At 45.0% G+C, this 18,320-nt stretch overlaps 3 protein-coding genes and 2 long non-coding RNA genes across 5 annotated transcripts; 4 read left to right on the forward strand and 1 right to left on the reverse strand.

The window, feature by feature from the left end:
- The first annotated feature begins 3,840 nt into the window (after positions 1–3,840).
- Positions 3,841–4,841, forward strand: LOC134034101 (uncharacterized). The gene is made up of 3 exons (XR_009932197.1): positions 3,841–3,938; positions 4,082–4,108; positions 4,549–4,841. It is a non-coding gene; the product is annotated as an uncharacterized LOC134034101 (long non-coding RNA).
- A 1,068-nt stretch (positions 4,842–5,909) lies between these two features.
- Positions 5,910–7,515, forward strand: LOC134028031 (uncharacterized). The gene is made up of 7 exons (XM_062471337.1): positions 5,910–6,197; positions 6,313–6,369; positions 6,469–6,513; positions 6,621–6,674; positions 6,910–6,969; positions 7,150–7,239; positions 7,362–7,515. Exons 1-7 carry the CDS (start codon positions 6,002–6,004, stop codon positions 7,469–7,471), a joined length of 612 nt encoding a protein of 203 aa, XP_062327321.1. The 5' UTR covers positions 5,910–6,001; the 3' UTR covers positions 7,472–7,515.
- An 8-nt stretch (positions 7,516–7,523) lies between these two features.
- Positions 7,524–9,709, forward strand: LOC134028046 (uncharacterized). The gene is made up of 5 exons (XR_009931494.1): positions 7,524–7,638; positions 8,146–8,183; positions 8,397–8,463; positions 8,864–8,904; positions 9,020–9,709. It is a non-coding gene; the product is annotated as an uncharacterized LOC134028046 (long non-coding RNA).
- A 2,414-nt stretch (positions 9,710–12,123) lies between these two features.
- Positions 12,124–14,748, forward strand: LOC134019461 (pre-mRNA 3' end processing protein WDR33-like). Its single transcript, XM_062460421.1, has 7 exons — positions 12,124–12,129; positions 12,310–12,381; positions 12,553–13,299; positions 13,417–13,479; positions 13,651–13,767; positions 13,921–14,092; positions 14,408–14,748. Exons 1-7 carry the CDS (start codon positions 12,124–12,126, stop codon positions 14,671–14,673), a joined length of 1,443 nt encoding a protein of 480 aa, XP_062316405.1. The 3' UTR covers positions 14,674–14,748.
- A 403-nt stretch (positions 14,749–15,151) lies between these two features.
- On the reverse strand, positions 15,152–18,290 carry LOC134028168 (protein disulfide isomerase Creld1). Its single transcript, XM_062471562.1, has 6 exons — positions 18,218–18,290; positions 17,241–17,457; positions 17,005–17,088; positions 16,725–16,820; positions 16,295–16,435; positions 15,152–16,182 (listed from the first exon to the last, which is right to left on the reverse strand). The coding sequence occupies exons 2-6, from the start codon at positions 17,407–17,409 to the stop codon at positions 15,962–15,964; spliced, it is 711 nt and encodes a 236-aa protein (XP_062327546.1). The 5' UTR covers positions 17,410–17,457; positions 18,218–18,290; the 3' UTR covers positions 15,152–15,961.
- Positions 18,291–18,320: the final 30 nt, after the last annotated feature.

Raw genomic sequence — 18,320 nt, forward strand, 5'->3', positions numbered from 1 at the left:
GTGGTTATTGATGCTTCGATGTTATTTCAGTCAGTCACACCAGCCCTCAGTTGTGTTCACACACTGCTAATGTCTGTCCTTCTGTAACATGGGTCTGCTGCACTCCAACACAGGTCCACTGTTGTCAGTCGTCCTCTTCCTCTGTGAATATATATTTATATTATAATTTGCAGATATACATATGTCTGATGCTGTATGGAAACATTGTTTAATTTAAATGTCTTGTTTCAGAAGATAGTATCTCTGAATGGATGGGTTATTGTTCATCTTACTTCCTGTCATATATTATCTAGGTGCTGTTAGCCGTCAAAGAGCTCAAGGTCAGTAATAATGAATGTTGTTGTTTACATTACAACTATAGACTTACTCTACTTTATCAACACTTGGCCACCACTTTCTCGTCTGAACGAGAACGTTTCTCGCTTTACCCCTAGCTTCATTAGCTTCATTCAAGTCCCTTGTATCGTTTACATGTCTGCCAGGGGAGTCAGGTGGCTGAGCGGTTAGGGAATGGGGCTAGTAAACAGAAAGTTGCTAGTTCGATTCCCGGCCGTGCCAAATGACGTTGTGTCCTTGGGCAAGAAACTTCACCCAACTTGCCGCGGGGGAATGTCCATGTACTTACTGTAAGGCGCTCTGGATAAGAGCGTCTGCTAAATGACTAAATGTGTAAATGTCTGCTACTGTTTTATTATTGACTTGTAGCCTGTTCATATAAATGTTATAGGCATAACACTAGGCGGTAATATCCTCCCTAGTAAAACAGAGCAAAGACTATTGTTTCACTGCTATACATTTAGGTCTAACTGTTTTGGTAAATGGGACTGGTTAAACTGCTTTTATTTGTACACACACATCCCAATTTGCAACGTTGACAACACTTATATTTAATAAAGGGTTATGTAGAGGAGCAGGCCCAGCTAATTACAATGTAGCCATACCTGTAAATATAAGTGGCAAGTAAACTTGAAACTAATATATTTTGTGCAAATAACCAGTTCCTTTCAAATTAATTTATTGTCCTATTTTTATTAATTTTCCCTAAAAGTGGCTCCGTACATTTTACCAATTTAAAATAACACAATAGAAAAAGTATTTCAATTAAGAACAAAATTGGTGTACTATAAAAATGAGTTTTATATTTTTTAACTGCAGATGTATTCCATATGACAATGAATCAGTGATAAACACAGACTATTCCTGTCTTCAGATCTCACAGGTCCTCCTCAGCCCAGAATGACTGTGAGTCCAGTAGTCATCAGAGAGACAGACTCTGTTCTGCTGAGATGTGAGACTCCTCCATATCTCCCTGTGTCTCAGTGTTACATCGTCATAGAGAACCAGCAACCTCTCCCCTCCTGTGAGATCACATACACAGGGACTGCCCTCCTCACAATGACAGGTCAAAGGTCAGCTGCTGAGGTCACAGTGAAATGTTACTACTACCCTGCAGGAAGCTTGACTCCATCCTTTCTCAGTGACCCTGTCTCAGTCACTGTTCTAGGTAAGACATTTAGCACAAGTGTTGATCTAATTTACCACAATGACTTACATCAAGGAAGAAGTGCTGTAGGGGGGTGAGACACACACAATAATCTCTCCTGTCAACAGAGATACAGGGACAGAGCTTCTGTAGAGGTTTGGTCATTAAAGTGTATCTATTGAGGCCATGGTGATATGTGAATTACATCATTATGCCACAGTTTAGAATATAAACTTGTTTTTTCCTCACAGTTCATTTGAAGAGAGCTGAGACTGGTAGTAATGATGGGTCATTGATTGTGCCGTTCTCTTTGCTTGGCAGGACAGAGTCCAGTGCTGAGTGTCCATGCTCGTGAGAACATAACCATCATCTGTTCACTTCCTGGATCTGCCCTTACTGACACCAGGTGTAATCTCTACATTGGAGATGAAAGGAAGCATTTCCTAACACAACAGATCAACCCCAAACAATCCTCAAGTCAGCAGTGGATATCAAGTCACTTAGGATATCATTATTTTACAAACCTTGCTCCATATTCCTACTGTGTCAACATAAGCAGTGTTACTTACCCCATAATAGAACTATGGCAATCTAATCTGGTTTAGATGTGATGGTAGCTGATTTTCCTGATCCAACAACTGTTCAGACACCAACACCAACCTCAGGTAGGAATAGTTATTTTTTGCATAACTTTGAATGCCAATTTAAGGCAAAGCACTTGTATAATATTACTCTGTCATGATAATGCTAAATTCTCCTTCGGCTCAATGGCTACCTCTACTTTTCCCTCAATATATCAAACTTCAAGTGAGTTTGAAAGCAACCATAAGGTTTCCGTTGTCTTAAACACAAATGGCCTGTTCATCTTTCACCTCTGATTGTTGAGTTGTGATTGATGTCCCTCTGGTGTTCAAGTTTGACTGATGGTACCTGTGGTGGAAAAAACATCACACTGTTGTAATTATGAAGATGGATAATGATTATGGATTATATGATTGAAAATGAACCTCTTAATCACCCTGATTGTTGAGTTGTGATTATTGTACCTCTGGTGTCCAGGTTTGACTGATGGTACATTTAGTCATTTAGCAGTTTGGCATTTTATCTGCATAAACAGGGACAAGAAGGAAAAGGTGTCCAAGGTAAATTCGCCAAAAGCTCTCAATCGTGAAATCCAATGTTATATTTCAAACAACAGCAAGACTAACAAGTGGATGACTAACAAAGAGAAGCCAGCTGCTCAGCTTGTGGTGGCTGCCTGTCTCTACCTGAGCTCCCAGACCAGAAGAAGCAGTTGTTAGAGAACAGGGTTTGGTGAGGATGATGTGGCCCATGTGTGTAAACCTGTGCCTGTCATGTGCTGGTCTTTCACTGGTGCAGCAACAACTCCAGAGTTCAGCAGATGGAGCCGTTTATGCAGGTACTTAGACAACCTCCAGCATCCTGACTCAGCCTCTACATGGAAGTGGGTTCTACTACATGTCTGTCTGGGGATATTTCCCAGAGTCTCAAAGTTAGAAGCATCGTGAATTCATAAAATTGTGGATTAGGTTTGCTTTACCCCATATGAAACTCCATGACACCAAGTTACAGAAAAACAGTCTCAGTTTCCTGTGAAAATGTCATGTTTCCAGATCAATACACATGTTGGATGAATGTCAAGTACACTATCAAGTTTTGGTAGGCTTCTTCTGAATTTAGTCTTCTTATGTTGAAACTATGGTGATTGACTATGATGATACATTTACATTTAGTCATTTAGCAGCACTTATCCAGAGCGACTTACAGTAAGTACAGGGACATTCCCCTGAGGCAAGTAGGGTGAAGTGCCTTGCCCAAGGACACAACATCATTCGGCACTGCCGGGAATTGAACTGGCAACCTTCAGATTACTAGCCCGATTCCCTAACCGCTCAGCCACCTGAATGATACGAAAGAAAATGTTTGAGAGTTGAGGTTGGCTGAGGGGAAGTTCTATGGGCGTATGTGAAGCCCTCTGTGACATTGCTTGTAAAAAGGTTTGTACAAATACATTTGTTTTGATTAGCAGAGGGGCTTCTTCACTAGAGCCAGGCAGGGAAAAGGCCCCAAAACCTGAAGAACTAGGCAGCTGCACAGGTCAACATATCAAGCTGGAAGGAGGAGCAAATAAGGCACAAGCGAAAATTTAATCATAATCAATTAACTCCAGAGAACTCCTCTGCTGGTCCTACAGGTGCAGGCCTGACAGTGTGACAAAGTGTGAATACTTATACTCTTGATTCAGCTCACCACATGCTTTTTTTCAGTTCTCTCTTTCAGAGCTCACTGTGTGGTTACTGATGCTTCAACGTCATGTCAGTCAGTCACACCAGCCCCTCAGTTGTGTTCACACACTGCTAATGTCTGTCCTTCTGTAACATGGGTCTGCTGCACTCCAACACAGGTCCACTGTTGTCAGTCGTCCTCTTCCTCTGTGAGTATATATTTATATTATAATTTGCAGATATGCATATGTCTGATGCTGTATGGAAATTTAATTTAAATGTCTTGTTTCAGAAGATGGTAGCTCTGAATGGTTTGTTTATTGTTCATCTTACTTCCTGTCATATTATCTAGGTGCTGTTAGCCGTCAAAGGGCTCAAGGTCAGTAATAATGAATGTTGTTGTTTACATTACAACTATAGACTCACTCTACTTTACAAACACTTGGCCACCACTTTACAATTACATAAAAGGTTTGGCTACACTTTATATTAGCTTACATTAACTTCCATGTATGGTAGGAATAATTTTTTTCAAAGTGTAAGAAGGCACATTATGGGGTGTAAGGGGTAAGTGGATATTGTAAAGATGCAATCGAAGGTTGATTAACCAAAACATGATCAATGTTAACATTCATGTACCCATGGAAACCTTTTTAAATGATGCATTGGACAGAATTCAACCAATTTAGAAAGTATTGCAATTAACACTGATATTGGTGTACTATGCATCTAGAATAAGTATGAGTTTATAATGTAAAAAAAGTTTGTACTGCAGGCGACAATGAATCAGTGATAAACACAGACTATACCTGTCTTCAGACCTCACAGATCCTCCTCAGCCCAGACTGACTGTGAGTCCAGCAGCCATCAGAGAGACAGACTCTGTTCTGCTGAGATGTGAGACTACATCTTCTCTCTCTGTGTCTGAATGTTATTTTACCTTTAATTGGGAGACTTTCCACACACAACAACCACCTTGTAATAAGATGTTCACAGGAACACAGATTCTCAGTATGACAGGTCAAAGTACTCCAGCTGAAGTGAAATTACAATGTCACTACAAAGCTTCAGGTTGGAAATATGAATCCTTACACAGTGTGTTCACTCTTGTCGCAATCAAAGGTAAGATATTGTATCCCTTTGTTCTTACACTAAAATGTACTGCATGAATTGAGGTACTGTACCTTGTCATTTGTATGGAATGACTATTGCATTGGCAAAATGTATATAAAAATGTCATGAAAGTTCAACAATGTCTTCATTATTAGATATCTTCCAGGACAAACCTTCATTCCAGACTGATGTACAGTAATCTGTCTATGCTGTTGCCTTATAGATCAGCCCAAAATGACAGTGACTAAGTTCAAGTTTACGTTTATTGTTATGTGCACTTTTTAAATGTATGCAAATTGACAGCACTTAACCAATTTAAAATAGCACAGTAGAAAACATATTGCAATTAACAACAACATTGGTGTACTATCAGAGTGAATTTTATATTTTTTATCTGTAGATGTATTCCATATGACAATGAATCAGTGATAAACACAGACTATTCCTGTCTTTAGATCACACAGATCGTACTCAGCCCAGACTGACTGTGAGTCCAGCAGTCATCAGAGAGACAGACTCTGTTCTGCTGAGATGTGAGACTCCTCCATATCTCCCTGTGTCTCAGTGTTACATCGTCATAGAGAACCAGCAACCTCTCCCCTCCTGTGAGATCACATACACAGGGACTGACCTCCTCACAATGACAGGTCAAAAGTCAGCTGCTGAGGTCACAGTGAAATGTTACTACTACCCTGCAGGAAGCTTGACTCCATCCCTTCTCAGTGACCCTGTCTCAGTCACTGTTCTAGGTAAGACATTTAGCACAAGTGTTGATCAAATTTACCACAAAGACTTACATCAAGGAAGAAGTGCTGTAGGGGGGTGAGACACAAACAATAATCTCTCCTGTCAACAGAGATACAGAGACAGAGCTTCTGTAGCGGTTTGGTCATTAAAGTGTATCTGTTGAGGCCATGATGACATGTGAAATACATCATTATGCCACAGTTTAGAATATAAACTTGTTTTTTCCTCACAGTTCATTTGAAGAGAGCTGAGACTGGTAGTAATGATGGGTCATTGATTGTGCCGTTCTCTTTGCTTGGCAGGACAGAGTCCAGTGCTGAGTGTTGATGCTCGTGAGAACATAACCATCATCTGTTCGCTTCCTGGATCTGCCCTTACTGACACCAGGTGTAATCTCTACATTGGAGAGGAGATGAAGCACTTCCTAACACATCAGATCAACCGCAAACAATCCTCAAAAAAGCAGTGGTTCTGTCAGTTCTTCGTCTCTAAAGATGATCTGCTCAGACGTCTCCAGCCTGTGATGCGTAAAGAGGTGAGCTGTGACTATGGAGTGGGTCCAGCACTAAACTTTCTGTCTCCACGCAGTGATGGATACAACTTAGCAGGTGAGACACTTAGGATATCATAATTTGACAAACCTTGCTCCATATTCCTACTGTGTCAACATTAGCAGTGTTACTTACCCCATAATAGAACCATGGCAATCTAATCTGGTTTTAGATGTGGTAGTTGATTCTCCTGATCCAACAACTGCTCAGACACCAAAAGCAACATCAGGTAGGAATAGTTATTTTTGGCATAACTTTTAATGTTAATTTAATGCAAATCACTTGTATAATATTAATATATGTCATGATTATGCTCAATTCTCCTTAGGATCAATGGCTACCTCTACTTTTCCCTCAGAATATCAAACTTCAAGTGAGTTTGAAAGCAACCATAAGGTTTTCGTTTTCTTAAACACAGATGGCCTGTTCATCTTTCACCTTTGATTGTTGAGTTGTGATTATTGTACCTCTGGTGTCCAGGTTTGACTGATGGTACCTCTGCACCCTCTGATACTACTGAGAGTTCTGCTGCTGGTGAGTAGGTTCTTCCTCCTCTGGACCACCAGAAACAGAACCAAAGGAGAAGCTTTCAGTATGTTTTAGACTCACCTGATACCTGTAAGCTAACGTCTCACGTTAGATGGATGGAATGAAGCAACTGTTATTTACAGTGGTCTGCATTGAAAATACAGCTTTTTCAAACCAATCCTTGTTTTTTTAGTTGGTATAATGGTCTAAGTTCAGATAATTCATAAGTACTTTTCAGCAGGTACAACAGCAGGAACAACATATCCTCCGTCTGGTACCCAAACGCACTCAAGTAGTGCAAGTGAGTTGGCCCAGTAATGTATAAAGTCCAAAGATGTTTGTAGTTCATTGGGTGTGTTACAGTATTACTCATTAGTCTTGTAAAATAGGTAGTGTTGAGCTGTATAACCCAGGCAGTCATTCTGTCCATGTTCTTCCTCTATTTGGTTGTTAATTGCTTTTGGTCTAATGTCACGTCCAGAACCTCAGCGGTCTACAAGAGTCGACTCATCTCCAGGGTCCCATGTGAGCTCTGCTGTGCCCTCTGATTCCAGATGGGTCACGATTACAGGTTACCTGTTTTTTATTTTCAAACAGGCATTTGAAGTGAAAAAACCTTGTCACATGGCTGAATTTTAAACATTTTAAACAATAACTATACGGCCAATGGCATATTATCGTGTCCCCATACAGGAGCCCAGATGTTGCTGGTGGTGGTGGGTGTGGCTGGTTCTACTGTTTGTGTGACCCTGGGGGGTCTGATAGCTGTCTGTGTCCGCTGGAGGAGCGGTGAGTACATCTGACTGGATACTTTCTCTAAGGAAGATTCTCCAGTTGCAACTCACAAGCGTTGGCCTGACCTGTAATGTAGAGAAGCCTTTGGCACAACTCCATACAGTACTCTGTGTGTTCAGGGATTCATTCTTTTGGTTGTATTTTACAGGGAAAAATCACTCCAAAAGGTAGGAAAGTCCCTTTGTATCTTGAGAGATCTTGCTTCTTAATTCATGGTAAAATATTTATAGTACACACAAATATGTTCTTCTTTTTATTTCCCCTGTATGTGCTGCCACCCCTGTATACAGCAGTCAAGGTATGCTCCAGAGAAACAAAGTAACAAACACATGCTGCTACAAGTACACTTCCTGTTCAGGCAGGCCCCACAGGCCCGCTTCCACTTCAGGGGCAAATTCTGAGCTCTGGTGGTTTAATGACCTTAAAAATTTACATTTACATTTAGTCATTTAGCAGACGCTCTTATCCAGAGCGACTTACAGTAAGTACAGGGACATTCCCCCTGAGGCAAGTAGGGTGAAGTGCCTTGCCCAAGGACACAACGTCATCTTGCACAGCCGGGAATCTAACTGGCAACTTTCTGATTACAAGCCCGCTTCCCTAACCGCTCAGCCACCTGACTCTTTATTTAAGTCTGGTTCTTTATTTAAGTCGCATTTACAGAATGTTGTCTTTGTTGTAGATAAAATGTGCATGGGGCCTGTGAGCAGTCGAAGCCATGTGAGTGTGATACTGTGGTTGCTGTACACTGTCTCTTTTGTTGGGTGTTTAAATCTTAATTTTTTGAGTAATTTCAGATTGTTAACTTGAGAACTCCATATCAAATGTAATTAATGTTAATATTATAAGATAATGTTGCAAAAAAACTTTTTTTAAATTATGTTACAGCAGATAAACTGTCAAATACAGATTAAATATTTCCCCAACCTGTAGGTGGAGCCTGGGAATCCTGGGATCTACAGTCTGATCACCGCAGTCCCATCTGTGGCTGTGCCCTCAGGTGAGCCTCTCCATCCTGCTCACTCACCACCCCTGGGTTAAAGCCCCTGGGTTAAAGCCCCTGGGTTAAAGCTCCTGGGTTAAAGCCCCTGGGTTAAAGCCCCTGGGTTAAAGCTCCTGGGTTAAAACTCCTGGGTTAAAACTCCTGGGTTAAAACTCCTGGGTTAAAGCCCCTGGGAGTTCACATTCAATACATGAACTCTGACAAAACAGCTCAAGTGAAAGACTTTCAAACGCTGCTCTTCCTGGTTTGTGCATGAAAGGCCAGAGTATCTCATGGATAGTTTGAGAACTGTTGGCAGATGAAATTTGAAAGTTTGAATATGTATGGAAACCCTGACTGTGGGGTAATGTTCACAAACACACTAAAACAAACACAAATATTTATTTGCAACACACAGGCTCCTCGGGAGAGAATGCAAGGACCTCGGACAACGATGAAGTAAAATGTCTAATCGTGTCTCAATTCTTTACGTGCCTTGTTGGCTGCATCAGTGTTGAGTATGTACAGCTCTGTAGACGCGTGTCTAATCTTAGACATCTGTGGTTTCCTCTAGTCTGACACGTACCATGTGTACTGCTCCATCACTGAGAGAGACGTCACTGAGAGAGCCATCACAGCTGCCCAGGCTGACACGTTCTACAGTCTTCAGCAGCCACACTGAAACCACAGTTCTGTCAGCACCTTCATCTGGTTTTCATGTTTGAGAATAATTGAACAAAACATTTGTAACGATTGCAGTGCAGACTTTAAAATGTAGCCTTGCCTTTTCCTCAAACCTTATAGATTCTTATGAACAAGATACTTAGCTACCGATAGCCTTTGTTGTAGATATTTTTACGTTTGAAGAATAGAGATTTGATTGTGGGTGCCACCGTGGCTCATGTGAGCTGAGACCTTGATGCAACGGCCTCGGTTCGAATCCAGCTCCGGTCATTTCTGCATGTTTATCTCAACTGTCTGTTTAATAAAGGCCAACAATATATCTTTAACAATTCTGCATATTTTATTGTACATGTGGTTTTACAGGCAGGCATAGAGACTGCCTCTGAAACGACAACTCCTGACCATTTCAATGCTAGTGAGGAGACAGCAGAACCTCCTGAGGGTGCAGGTGGGGACCAGAAACCATCACCCTCCCCTGACTTGGAGCCCCTGGGAGAGGACCAGGTCCAACATGTCCAGGGTCCCAGCTGTCTCTCAGGAGAATGACTGTAAACAAATAAAATATATAAAAAATAGGAAAGCTGACAAACCAGTGACCACCTGACAAACCAGGTCAGGTGGGGGGAGTCAGGTGGCTGAGCGGTGAGGGAAGCGGGCTAGTAATCAGAAGGTTGCTGGTTCGATCCCGGCTCTGCAAAATGATGTTGTGTCCTTGGGCAAGGCACTTCACCCTACTTTCCTCGGGGGGAATGTCCCTGTACTTACTGTAAGTCGCTCTGGATAAGAGCGTCTGCTAAATGACTAAATGTAAATCTTCTTGCTGTGTAAGCCGTGATTGCAGATGAATAAACTGAAAAGAGATATGTTTAAAGCTTCCGCAGCTAAAAAGGTCTGATGTCATCAGTACTTCCCATACTAGACCTGTACCATAATATTTACAAAGTAGTAGGCTATATGATCAAGGAACACACAATATGCTTGATGTTTGATACTTTAATTAATTGCCTAACTCCTTTTAAACTGCTGACCGAAAAATCGTAAACTATACTGTGGTTGGATTTGTCAAAACACTGTGGGGAGTCCGTTTAGAACTCTGTTAGCAAAAACGGGGTCTTCCTCGATGATGAAATGATAGGATGTGTGGAGCATGAATTCTGAGGTATGAGTCATAAAAGAAGAATATAAGAAATAATACCGTATATTGAAAATGCACGAGGTAATCTGTCTCTAAACCTAGTATGGAACAGTGCTAGGCTATATGTGCACCATTGTAGATGTACAATAACATCACATTAAAATACGAAATTATAAAGCTCGTTATCCATTGTACTTGCTGAATTGAACAACAGTGTTTTGAGTAGTAGTTTGAGTTGATCCCGAAAATGGGGATGATGTGAAAATGTGCTAATCGATTTAAACTTGGAACTATTGACAGCATGAAAGCAATCTCTACATCTCTAGGCTACAACATCATTAATCGCAATCACAATAACACAATAACATCTTGTAAAATAATATCCAAAATATTTCAGAAGTAAACTGTAAGTTCAAAAACAGACATAACTAAATACTTGGATGTAATAAAAATTATTTATATTATTTCCAAGTCGGATTGGCATGAGCTCATCAGCACTAAATTGACTAAACAAATTGCCAATTGGGAGGATCAAAGTGAAGAAACCCCTCTACTCTGAACAAACACAGAGAAAGTCACTTCATGATGGTGATCCAATTGCACTTCAGGTGCGTTAGAATAAAGTATTGCCCACCTCCAATTTGATTGGTCGTCCAATTTGAGCGAGCACCTTAAAGCTGTGTAGAATGTGTATTTGCGGTATGTTGGGTAGGGCGGTGTTGAGAGGTTGTTCAACATGGTGCGGTGTAATTCTCTTTTTTGCTTCTTGGTACTGACTTTGGCCTGTTTTGTAGCAGTTTCATATGGAAGTATTGGAGATGGGCGCACATTTAGGTTAACAAATGAAGAGACTGATCCGACGGAATTCGAAACCAAATTTAGAAGAGGCTTTCTTCGTGACGCAAATGAGCCCAGATCTCCGCCTGGCGTCATAACTAGAAACGGCTCTCTTGCCTTTGATTCAGATGATCGGGAGGCTAACCAAACTACAGGCATGGATTGTGAGTATAGCCTACAGCATCCCTCAAGTTGGCCAGCGCGTGCCTAGCGGTTCCTCCACTATATGTAACTTGCTTTTGCTATCTTAGCTTGGCACCTGTTGATGAATGCTAAACTAAAGCGCATGGGACCTACGGTGAGGTGCGCTGAAGATGCTATGACCTTGCGGGTGAAGGGAGGGAAGACTCCCCATTTTCTGGTTGACAATGGTGAGATCAATGATGCGTTTCTGTAGGTTTCCGGTTGAAAACGGAGGGTAGTTTGATCTGAGGATCTGCTTTCAGGTGACGGGACTCTCATTCCCTTGACTCGGATGCCTTCTCGGTGTGGATTCTCTGTTAGAAGGTCTCGCAGAGATGTGCTTTTTGTAGCTCCATACCAAGGCTGCCATGTTACTGAACAGGTAATTCCCAATGAGAGCATGACACTGACTAAACGCACCTCCTCTATTTGGTTGAATTTGAGCCAAGTGGCCTACTCTTCCAACAGGGTGGTGATCATGTACTGCATCTAAAGCTGTGGGGGGAATCCATGACAATGTCTTGTCCCCTTGCACCTCCTCGCCCTAAAGTCTCCTGCCTCAAGAATGGCATGGTGTTAAATATGGGTAATATTGCCACAGAGGCACTCTTCGTAAAAGGTACATTTCAGCAGTTTCTCATGAGATATGTTATGAAACATGCCAATCATCGAGGAGCTGTAATTTGACAACCGTTTTGTTAAAGACTAGCGTAAACTTGTGTTTAGTCTCCAACGTATGGGAGCCCCTGCGGTCATCCAGACAACTGTGTGGCTTTACTTTGGCTTCCTCACGTAGAGGATTGACGATCAGGGCTCCTTACAAAGAACCCTGCGTCAAGATGGAGGTTTGGTGCCAACTTATAACTGATCACATGTAACTGGTACCTTGGGGGTCTTCCACTAATGCTTTATGTTTTTACAGGATGAAGTACATGTTGTTTACCTGCTGCTGAATGGCCAAGAGTTGGTAGTATCCTGCCCATCTACACCTGCTGCTCCGGCAACCCCTTATCCCCATACGCCAGACCTTCTTCCTTACCCTCAGTTTCCTGGGTCCCCCCAGTATCCAGGGTCCCCCCAGTATCCAGGGTTGCCAGGTTCCCTGGGGTCCCCTCCATTTCCAGGATCCCCCGGGTCCCCCCCGTATCCAGTGCTGCCAGGTTCCCCCAGACCGTTCCCAACTACTGCTGGATCTTCTGAGTCAGTTGAGCTGCCTCTCTACCCTGTGTTCCCTGGACCGGTCCCCTTCGGGTCCCCTCTGTTTCCAGGTTCCCCCGGGTCCCCCCAGTTTCCAGCGCTGCCAGGATCCCCCGGGTCTCCCCAGTATCCAGGGCTGCCAGGATCCCCCGGGTCTCCCCAGTATCCAGGGCTGCCAGGATCCCCCGGGTCCCCCCAGTATCCAGGGTTGCCAGGTTCCCTGGGGTCCCCTCCTTTTCCAGGGTCCCCTCAATATCCAGTGTCCCCCCAGTTTCCAGGGCCGTCAGCTTCCCCCGGGTCCCCTCAGTTTCCAGGGCCGCCAGCTTCCCCCGGGTCCCCTCAGTTTCCAGGGCCGCCAGGTTCCCCCGGGTCCCCTCAGTTTCCAGGGCCGCCAGGTTCCCCCGGGTCTCCCCAGTATCCAGGGCCGCCAGGATCCCCCGGGTCCCCCCAGTATCCAGGGTTGCCAGGTTCCCTGGGGTCCCCTCCATTTCCAGGGTCCCCCCAATATCCAGCGCCGCCAGGTTCCCCCGGGTCTCCCCAGTATCCAGGGCTGCCAGGGTCCCCTCAGTTTCCAGGATCCCCCGGGTCCCCCCAGTATCCAGGGTTGCCAGGTTCCCTGGGGTCCCTTCCATTTCCAGGGTCCCCGCAATATCCAGGGCTGCCAGGTTCCCCCAGACCGTTCCCAACTACTGCTGGATCTTCTGAGTCAGTTGAGCTGCCTCCCTACCCTGTGTTCCCTGGACCGGTCCCCTTCGGGTCCCCTCCGTTTCCAGGGCTGCCAGGTTCCCCAGGGTCCCCTCAGTTTCCAGGGCTGCCAGGTTCCCCCCAATATCCAGGGTCCCCTCCGTTTTCAGGGCTTCCAGGGTCCACCGGCTCCCCTCAGTTTCCAGGGTCCCCTGGCTCCCCTCCGTTGCCAGGGTCCCCCCAGTATCCAGGTTCCCCCCAGTATCCAGGGCTGCCAAGTTCCCCCGGGTCCCCTCCGTTTCCAGGGGTGCCAGGTTCCCCCCAATATCCAGGGCTGCCAGGGTCCACTGGGTCCCCTCCGTTTCCAGGGCTGTCAGGTTCCCCCCAGTATCCGGGGCTGCCAGGTTCCCCTGGGTCCCCTCAGTTTCCAGGGCTGCCAGGTTCCCCCCAATATCCAGGGTCCCCTCCGTTTTCAGGGCTTCCAGGGTCCACCGGCTCCCCTCAGTTTCCAGGGTCCCCTGGCTCCCCTCCGTTGCCAGGGTCCCCCCAGTATCCAGGGCTGCCAAGTTCCCCCGGGTCCCCTCCGTCTCCAGGGCTGCCAGGTTCCCCCCAATATCCAGGGCTGCCAAGTTCCCCTGGGCTGCCAGGGTCCCCCCAATATCCAGGGTCCCCTCAGTTTCCAGGGCTGCCAGGGTCCACTGGGTCCCCTCCGTTTCCAGGGCTGTCAGGTTCCCCCCAGTATCCGGGGCTGGCAGGTTCCCCTGGGTCCCCTCCGTTTCCAGGGCTGCCAGGGTCCCCTGGATCCCCTCCCTTTCCAGGGTCCCCAGGATCCCCTCTGTATCCCGGCTCCCCTCAGTATCCAGGGCTGCCAGGGTCCCCCGGCTCCCCTCAGTATCCAGGGCTGCCAGGGTCCCCCGGCTCCCCTCAGTATCCAGGGCTGCCAGGGTCCCCCGGCTCCCCTCAGTATCCAGGGCTGCCAGGGTCCCCCGGCTCCCCTCAGTATCCAGGGCTGCCAGGGTCCCCCGGCTCCCCTCAGTATCCAGGGCTGCCAGGGTCCCCTGGCTCCCCTCAGTATCCAGTGCTGCCAGGGTCCCCCGGCTCCCCTCAGTATCCAGGGCTGCCAGGGTCCCCTGGCTCCCCTCAGTATCCAGGGCTGACAGGGTCCCTCGGCTCCCCTCAGTATCCAGGGCTGACAGGGTCCCTCGGCTCCCCTCAGTATCCAGGGTCCCCTGGCTCCCCCAGACCCACTCATCCCCAGAGGCCTCCCTGTTTTTACTCCACCCACTACAAACGCAAAGCAAAGAGGGTTAAGCAGATGGTCCCACCAGTGTACGACATCATGTTCCAGGACGATGCTTCACTTCAGTCGAATGTTACACAGGCTCCAACAGGGACTCCAAAGTCTTCCACCACCGCTGGTGTCGAGGACCAGAGGAGGATGCCTGGGTTTGGTTCTGCCAGTAGGGGTGCCCTCCCTCCTCCACCTGCTGAGGACTCGTAGCAAGTGACTCTTAACAATTCTTTTTTGAGTAGTTGTGTAATGTCACTTCTGCACTTTTTAATAAAGAATTCTTAACTTTAAACTGACTGGATTGCAATGTGTTGCTGTAAAAATTCATTTCTGTATGGCATGTTTGAGATCATTAACTGGTTTGAAACTTTACTTGAGTTGGTGATTTAACATGCAGTTCTGCCAACTGGATTTGTGTACTCTAATACATTCACAAGTCAGTTGGTAAGCCTCCTCACTTGAGTCAAGACCAATAGTGTTTGCATTTGTCTGCCCCTCACAAAGGAAGCTGAAGTGACTTTCTGGAGAGAATTATTGGGTTTCAGTGCTACTGTATAAATGTGTAGGCTATTGATTTTCCATGTCGAGATGTTTCCCTGTTGTCGTTAAATTGGCACAATCCATCCATAAAACTGGGTTGGTTTCTACACCTGTGGTCCTCATCTTGGGTATACAAAGGCCATGGTACTACCAGGTTGACAATGGTATTGTTTTATTAAATGGCTCTCAGACATAAGAAGCGAAATTGCATGAGGCTCGATTGTTTTCGGCACTTCCTGCAGCCTCCAAGACTGAATCCCAGCTGGCTGATATTCAGCAATAACACACGACCGCATTTACAAGAGTTCTAGTTGTCAGTCTAATGGTGATCATGTAAGTGGAGTGACAGTCACGGTGATGTTATCACCAAATATCCTGGAATTCCTCTTGTCCAATCAAATTACTTGGTCGGAAAAAAGACGACAATAGTTCAGATTTCTGTCCGGTGAAGACTTGTATACCTTTCGGTTGTTGTACAGCTTTTTGTTGAAGTCCTACATTAACCTTAATCACAAGTGCTTCACCCTAAAGACATCAGTGTTAATGTTAAATGACAAACCATTACATACAAAATGAAACCGTCTACATATATGTTGAGACTTATATGTAAATCACCTTATTGATCTTTAAAGTAATTCAAGATGTGACACTACTTCACCTTTACAATAACTAGGAGTCAAACTTATTTTGTGCAGTTTGAGAACCTTTCATCAAAACGGTCACAATGTGTGAAGACTGTGGTGTCGTATGCAACCATACACATTTCAGGACATGCAAGATAAAAACAAAATATCAATTTGGTTAACATATTGAACAACACTGGACCCATACAGAATAAACTGTATCGACCTTGATACAAATCACACCAGATCAAAACCTAAGACTGCCTATAGTGTGATTATCGTGTCGAAATGGCCACCTAGCATTTCATTTCACCAACAAAGATACAAAAATGGCCTTTTAGCTTATGGCCTTTTCAGAAAACGGCTCATGGCACGTTCTCCCCTGTCTGAGAGCCAGTAACCAGCCATGGCCGCCACGGCCCCCATGAAGATGGAGGTGAACACCATGTCACCCTTGGCAGCCAGAGTGGCCAGTGCACAGAGCAGCACACCAAAGAACATCTGCTGTAGAACCTCCACTTCCTCCTCCTGGATGTCCTCAAACAAACTTCTCTCATGGTCACCTGGTGAAGGAGAAGATCGGTGAGAATGATGAGGCCAGGTGTGTTCGTGGACCCTTACTGCTCCGTTGGAATGACAATGCAACTGTGTGCGTGTGTGTGTGTGAACACTTACTGGGCCTTCGCTTTTGAACGCAGACATTGTTTGTTCGGGTGAGCCCCTCAGCACAGTCACAGCTGAAGGTGCCCTCAGTGTTGGTGCAGATCTCATCCAGTCCTGGGCAAGCCAGCACCCTCTCAGCACACTCATCTATGTCTGACAGAAAAGGGGGAAGACAGAGGGAAGTCAGGTGGCTGAGCGGTTAGGGAGTCGGGCTAGTAATCTGAAGGTTACCGGTTCGATTCCCGGCTGTGCCAATGATGTTGTGTACTTAGGCAAGGCACTTCACCCTACTTGCCTCGGGGGGAATGTCCCTGTACTTACTGTAAGTCGCTCTGGATAAGAGCGTCTGCTAAATGACTAAATGAGAAATGCAGAGTCTAATAAACACACACACTCGCTCTTTAATTGAATCTGTCTCTCTCACTAACCTTGTCTCACCTACCTAGACACTTAGCTCCTGTAAGTCTGTATCCAGAGGCACATCCTCTGCAGCGGGCAGACCCTCCGCCCATACAGCCCACACACGCAGGGTCACAACCTGGGGGAAGGGGCAATTGGGGGTGGGGGGGGGCATCTTTGACAGTAAGTTCCCCGTACATAACAGGCCAGTCCTTAGATGAGTAAATACAAAGTTATTGAAGGTTTTGGTTCTGAGTGATGGTGTCATGTATGTACCCAGAGGTGATTATGGGAGGAGCTGTCCTGCACAGAGCAGCACTGACCTCGGCACTCATAAGCGCCCTGGGTGTTGAGGCAGTAGGTGTTGGTGGGACACTGTTCCAGCTCTGTACCACATTCATCAACGTCTGAAACACAAGAGGAAGAACATACACACATACAGAGAAGTACACGCTATAATATTGTATTGATGCATGGACATGTTCATTTTGATCTCCTTTTTCTTTCTTCAAATGACTGTTTCCCTACACACAGACGAACACACTTACACCTCGCTCACCTACACAAGTGTTATCGTGGATAGTCCAGCCTGCAGTGCATTCCAAACACAGATCGTGTCCTGGTCCTGAGCATGTCTTACAGGTGTCCGGACAGCCCTGTACCTGATCCAGCTGAGCTAACACAGAGTACAGCCCTACTGCCAGCAGGAGGCGCCAGCGAGCCGACATCTCACGCTCTTCTCTCGCCCTCGCTCGCTCGCTCTGCCACTCCAGTAAGTAAGTAAAATTTATTTATACAGCGCTTTTCACAGACAGGGTCACAAAGTGCTTTACAATGTACATTGTCAATATAACATAAAAGTCTAATAATAAAAAATCAAATAAATAAAAACAGATACAAATTATCAATAGACCAAAGACAGAGATTATTCAAAAGCTAACCTGAACAAGTGAGCCTTTACTTGTCCCTTAAAACTCTCAACATTCTCAGCAAACCTAATGCTGGTTGGCAAAGCATTCCTGAGTCTGGGTGCCATAGCGGCAAAAGCTCTATCCCCACGTCTTCAGACGAGTGCGGGGCGTGGATAGCAGATTTTGGTTAATAGATATGAGACCGAGAGTACTAAGATAGTACTATTGCACTAACGGTTCCTGGGGGCGGACAACCAGTGAAGGACCTGACTGACATAAATTGGAAAAAATTTCAGTTATGGTGTCCTATGGCATAATGATTGGGTTTTTAAAGAGTGTAGGCCTATATATATATATATTTTTTTTTTTACGTTTAATTGTTGTAAGAATATGTAGCTTTATAGATTAATAAAATAAAATGTGGGCTAGCCTATTATGTAAATTATTGGAAGCATGTGTTGCCTATTTAAATAGTTTAAATCTAAGTTGTCAAGTTAGTTATGCTTCATTAGTGGCATGGTTTTCAAAGTTGTAGCATTGTAAAAACTGGTTTTATGCCCGCAAACAACAATCTATAATAAATCACAGTTGCACACAATTTGAATTTATGATAATTACCTTTCAGTAGGCTAACGTCGTTTCAAACTAATTCAGTGATTTGATTTTCTGCACCTTGCTAAGACATGACAGAAGTTTGCAGCACTTTTGAGCGCCTGTTGGATCTCTTG

This window comes from Osmerus eperlanus, chromosome 1 (assembly GCF_963692335.1).
Source record: "Osmerus eperlanus chromosome 1, fOsmEpe2.1, whole genome shotgun sequence".
In the NCBI taxonomy this organism is placed as follows: Eukaryota; Metazoa; Chordata; class Actinopteri; order Osmeriformes; family Osmeridae; genus Osmerus; species Osmerus eperlanus.

Excerpts from the sequence above, each read along its gene's own strand:
- LOC134019461 (XM_062460421.1), top strand. Across the intron at positions 12,382-12,552 it reads CCAGTATCCAGGGTTGCCAG|GTTCCCCCGGGTCCCCCCAG; the intron begins GTTCCCTGGGGT and ends CTCTGTTTCCAG. Across the intron at positions 13,480-13,650 it reads TCCGTTTCCAGGGGTGCCAG|GGTCCACCGGCTCCCCTCAG; the intron begins GTTCCCCCCAAT and ends CAGGGCTTCCAG.
- LOC134028168 (XM_062471562.1), bottom strand. The coding sequence starts at position 17,409 with ATGTCGGCTCGCTGGCGCCTCCTGCTGGCAGTAGGGCTGTACTCTGTG. Across the intron at positions 17,089-17,240 it reads CCACGATAACACTTGTGTAG|ACGTTGATGAATGTGGTACA; the intron begins GTGAGCGAGGTG and ends CTTGTGTTTCAG. Across the intron at positions 16,436-16,724 it reads TACAGGAGCTAAGTGTCTAG|ACATAGATGAGTGTGCTGAG; the intron begins GTAGGTGAGACA and ends CTTTTCTGTCAG.
- LOC134028031 (XM_062471337.1), top strand. The coding sequence starts at position 6,002 with ATGAAGCACTTCCTAACACATCAGATCAACCGCAAACAATCCTCAAAA. Across the intron at positions 6,198-6,312 it reads TGATGGATACAACTTAGCAG|ATGTGGTAGTTGATTCTCCT; the intron begins GTGAGACACTTA and ends ATCTGGTTTTAG. Across the intron at positions 6,514-6,620 it reads CTCAGAATATCAAACTTCAA|GTTTGACTGATGGTACCTCT; the intron begins GTGAGTTTGAAA and ends TCTGGTGTCCAG.